This window comes from Aptenodytes forsteri, unplaced genomic scaffold, assembly GCF_000699145.1.
Source record: "Aptenodytes forsteri isolate BGI_AS27 unplaced genomic scaffold, ASM69914v1 Scaffold662, whole genome shotgun sequence".
Classification (NCBI taxonomy): domain Eukaryota; kingdom Metazoa; phylum Chordata; class Aves; order Sphenisciformes; family Spheniscidae; genus Aptenodytes; species Aptenodytes forsteri.
In genome coordinates, this window is record NW_008795718.1 from 494631 (window position 1) to 499337 (window position 4707).

General features: G+C 47.9%; 1 protein-coding gene across 1 annotated transcript in view; it reads left to right on the plus strand.

Annotated features, from left to right (window-relative positions):
• The first annotated feature begins 590 nt into the window (after positions 1-590).
• GGCT (gamma-glutamylcyclotransferase) overlaps positions 591-4707 on the plus strand; it is a 15376-nt gene continuing 11259 nt past the window's right edge. The window contains exon 1 of the mRNA XM_009283573.2: positions 591-695. Within this exon, the coding sequence (XP_009281848.1) occupies positions 591-695 (105 nt within the window). The remainder of the gene's footprint in view (positions 696-4707) is intronic.

Sequence of the window (4707 nt, forward strand, 5' to 3'; positions counted from 1 at the left end):
TCTGTGAGCGGAGCAGATGCCCTCATAAGCCAAAGTGACTAAGGCCAGCTGTATGCCAGGACTGCGTGCACCGGGATCTGTTTGTAAAAGCTCTCTCCCACTTTTCATGTGTCCAGATTTCATGCACTTCATTTTTTTAGCTTTTTGGTTTTTTTTAAATAGATCCCATCATTTTTCCCCTCCAAGAGTTAGAAGGAGCTCAGGTGGCAAGAAGCCTGTCACAGTCTGTCTGTACAGACCTGGGCTCCAGGAGGTACAAGCAAAAGCAAGACATAGATACACACCCTCCTCTTTCCAATACCTGACCTGGAGGAGGGATTCACATGGCTCTCCTTTCCCTTTGCTACTTCCTCCACCCTGAACAGCACACACCACGCAGTGACATCTCAGGACCGTGCTGAATGGGCAGCAGCCAGGGAGAGCTTGGGGCTGCCTCAGGAAGGGCCCAAAAATCACTTTGGCATTGGTCAGAGCCAAAAAAAGGCAGGTGTTCACATGCACAGACACAGCCACTTTAATAGCTCATCTCTCCTAAATGACTGCACATGCTATTTGCAGAAACATGCAAAAACAGAACTGCAAAATGAACGATGGATGATATTCCTCCTGGTCAGCAGGGTTACGAGCCCCGTGGGCTGGTGGCTATTCTGTCAAGCAGGGCAGGGAAGGAGGCTGGGTTTCTGCAGGACATCGTGGTACCTGTTTTGTAGGGAAGGAACAAGCACTGCAACACCACGAGACATTGTAAAATCATTTGCATTCATTTGCATGAACATGAAATCTCTGCAGACCCCCAGACCTTGCACACTGTGTTAAGAAGCTACCACCAGCTGTAACCATCTTGCAGAAAAAAAAAGGTATCATTTCAATGATATACTAATTGCAGAGCACATCCTACTACGGCTCCTCAGGGGGGAGAGAAAAGCTGCGGGGAAGACTGCACACGCGGTTCATTTGCATCAGTTGCCCTTATTATTCCTCCAGGTTCTCTTTTTTTTCTTCAATATTAATTAAAGCTCATGCTGTGACAACCATGGGGTGGAGAGGGAGTGATGGGGAGACACACTGAGTGACTGGCAGACATTTCAGCAGGTTTAACTTATCCCACTACCTCTTATTTTTTCCTAATTTCCTTTTTTTTTCCCTAAAAACCTAAGTAGGATAAGCTCAGGAATATATTGCGTCTAGGGATAAAAACCTGATGGAAACAAATTCCTGTTTTCTCTGCATAAATAATCCTGTTGATCTCCTCCACGGACAATGCACAAACTGCTGTGGCTATCCAGAGCTTTCCCCCATGTTTGGGAAGCTCCCAAACATGAGGCGTACTCCTGACTGCTTACTCTGCGCAGGTTTTGTAGTTACATCCAGGGGGAAACAATGCCTCCAAATTGTTTGGGGCTTCAAACAGGTTAACACAGGTCTCACGTCAGCAGCTCTGGAGATAGCCTGCGACTTCAGAACCGATGTAACTTCAAAAAAACCGGGGTTTCATTTAACACCCTCCTCTCCAGGAGAGTTAATTGTCACCTGAAAAGGTCGTGAACTAGCAGAAGTGTGAAATCTAGCAGTACCACCAAAGCCCTGCAGGTCTCTACTCAAATTGCTACAGGAAAGGTCCTCCCACCCTCCGCCCTCTTTTTTCAACTGGAAATTCGGTTTCAAAGCAAGGTCTGCCCACAGTGCCTAAGTATTTCCCTATGCACATACACCTGCTTTAGCCATGATTTGGACGTACATCAGCGGAAAGGCTTGCAAAGCTTTCCCTCCAGACCAGATTCACTTCCCTCCCATGCTGCCTTGCCATCAGACTGGCCACGCTGCACCAAGGGCACCAGGGAGACCCAGGCTGGGGCACCTCCAAGGGTCATACCTGCAGCGCGCCTCAGCAGGCCTGCCCGGGGCTTTCTATCCCTTTTCTAGCTCACGGCCGAAGTATTCTTCCTCCATCTCAGGCCTGAGAGTATGAAAACAAAGAGCAATCTAAGCTGTGCCACCTCACAGTGCTATGGTGAGAAGCTAGAGACAACTCAGAGGCTGATTCCTAACGAGCATGAACGCTGGCCTTTGCGTCTTTGGATTAGCAATGAAAACCTAGTTTTTTCTGACAGTGGGGTTCAGAGTTAAGATTCCCTCTTTAAAGTATGCTTTGCGCTCTCTGTAGGCTCAGGAGGCCTCATTTCTATGAGCTGCTCAGTGTTCTGCGGTAGATATTGGCCATCTCACTGCCCACTGGCTCAGAGCACACAGGGCATATTCGGGTGCTCTATCAGTTACGTTTTTAATAAAGGCTTTAATAAAAAAAGGCTTAATAAAAGCTGTTGGGAGTAGAGGTTTGTATTTTCCAGATAGTTTAAAACCAAAGCTTACTGTGACACTGACCCACACCTTCAGTGTCGGCCCTTCCAATCCAACTCTCACATCTATCACCCTCGTGAACAGTTGAGAGGCTCGGTGTGCTGTTTCTAAATTGCCGCGGGCTGTGCTGGGGAAGAAATGGGCTTCGGAAGTGCAAATTGACTGACTCAGTTCAATTAAAAATTAATCTAAACACCATAAATCTAGGTTTTACTTCAGTAGCATTTGAATTAGCATTATGCTATATCTAGAAGAGGTAAAACCAACTTACACCACGCACATCAAAACCACGCTCCTGGAAATACTGGCTACTGCTCCTTTGTCATAGAACAGGCTTGGTATTCAGTACAGACTATTAAAAATGGAAACCTCAAGACATTTTAACTTGAAAATGCCTTTTTGAGTGATTAAATACTTAGAATTGCAAGTGGCGGTGTTCTAAATTAATTCTCGTCCCATAAGTTTGACTGTAATTTTGCTAACGAAGGCTTTCACATGCACAAACCCAGCTATGAGATCAGGGACTCGGTCTCCTCATTTGTCAATCATCTGGCTTTGTAACATTTAAGTCTCAATTTGAATAGCATGAAAAAGGACACAAGTTTAAGAGTTTCTCCTTGTTCAAAATACACATGCTTTTTGAATGAAAAATAATCAGAATTGTTGTTGAAACTCTTGAGCGTTGTGAAAGAATGGCATTTTTTGCGCAGAATGTCCAAAGATTCAATAATGTAAAAAGTGTTCTGGAAGGCTGGTTAGGGATTTTTTTAAGAAGGTCGTTTTGAGATTAAAAAGTAACAATTGTGACACGCTTCATTCCAATTCCTACATAAGACTTTTTCCGTTTAGAAAGAAATGTCGTGCTCGGCTCACAAGGGACAGCTCACAGCAAACCCAAACAGGCAGTTCAGCACGCACCAATGCCTGGAAAACCCGCCCTCCGGCAGGGGTGGTCCCTGGGGCTGGCTGATTTCGGGGTACACGGAACTGCGAGCTCTAGTCAAAAAAACTTCCGGGGGACCTCCGGAAGCCTCTCCTGTGGGATCCCCACCCACTGAAAGCCATCTCTGCCTGTTTTCTTGAAAGTGGCAGAAACTTAGTTATCTCTGAAAGCTCTTGCTTTCTGTCACCTCTGGCTGAAATTCGCCAACGGTCCAGAAGCTGCTGGAGGAGGAGAGAGATACACTTCTCCTCGCGGAGTTCGCATTTCCCTAGGGAAAGGGGACTAAAAGCATATACCAGAAGCAGATTTTCAAAAGATATGTTGAGCTACTCGCTGTTGTAAGGAGCAAGATTGAGGACGCCTTGCTGTATAATCCTATGACCCATGTAACAAGTGAACACGATGGTTCCCTCTCACCCTAAAATATTTATTCCTACATAAGAAAAAAAAAACCCTCTAAAGATAGAAAACTGCTAGTCGTGAAGGATCAGAACCACATTTATCACTTCGTGTGTTTTATGATGAATCTGAGTTTGCCCACACCTGTGTCGGGACAACTAAAACAGGGGTTCAAACGGCGTGCTGCACACATCATTAAAGGAAGGAGCTGCTTCAGCTCTCCCGCTTGCTGCTTTCCCCTCCGTATTGCGCAGGCGAGGATGTGCCCAGAGGCCGGGCGTCGCGCTGCCAGGGACCCCGCACCAAATCCTGCATGAGCTGCCTCCGCTCAGGAAGCTGACGTGGGCTGAGGGCTACTGCAACAGCATCGATGAATGGCGCCTCGCCATCAACTGTTACGCTACTGTTAATTACAGCCTTCCGCGGCTGTTTTGCTGTATTATACACACATATATATGTATATATTGCTTCAGGGGCTTATGCTTAAGGGGTAGCTAGCAATAAGGCCTCCTCCTGTCGCTTTCGAGCATCGCTTATGTCAGGGAAAGAGAGGAAATGCCTCTGCGGGTCTGCAGCTCTGCCTGCCCCCACCTTCTCGCCTTTTACTCCTGCATATTCCCAGCTTACTCTGCTCCGAGCGCTCCCAGCTGGGAAGAGTTGCACTATTTCACTTCTCATGGAATATATCTAAAATCCGTCACTGTTCACACTTCTCTCGGAGGCGGCCAGGAGGCTGACGAGCGAAACGCATTGGCTTGAGTTTAGCAGGGGGGCTCTAACCCTCCCCGTGTTGGTACAAGGGGCTGCAGGCGCTGCTCGCGGACAGCGTGTTCCCCCGCAGAGGATGCCTCTGCGGGGAGCGGCCGACGCGCTGAAACGTGCATCGCTCCCTGCCGTGGCAAACGCAGCCTTGAAAACGCGCGCTGCGCGTCACACGGTGCCGAGATCGCAGGGAGCCGGGGCAGCGTACCGCCCTCCTCCCGGCTGGACGAGTGCACCTTCCTTAC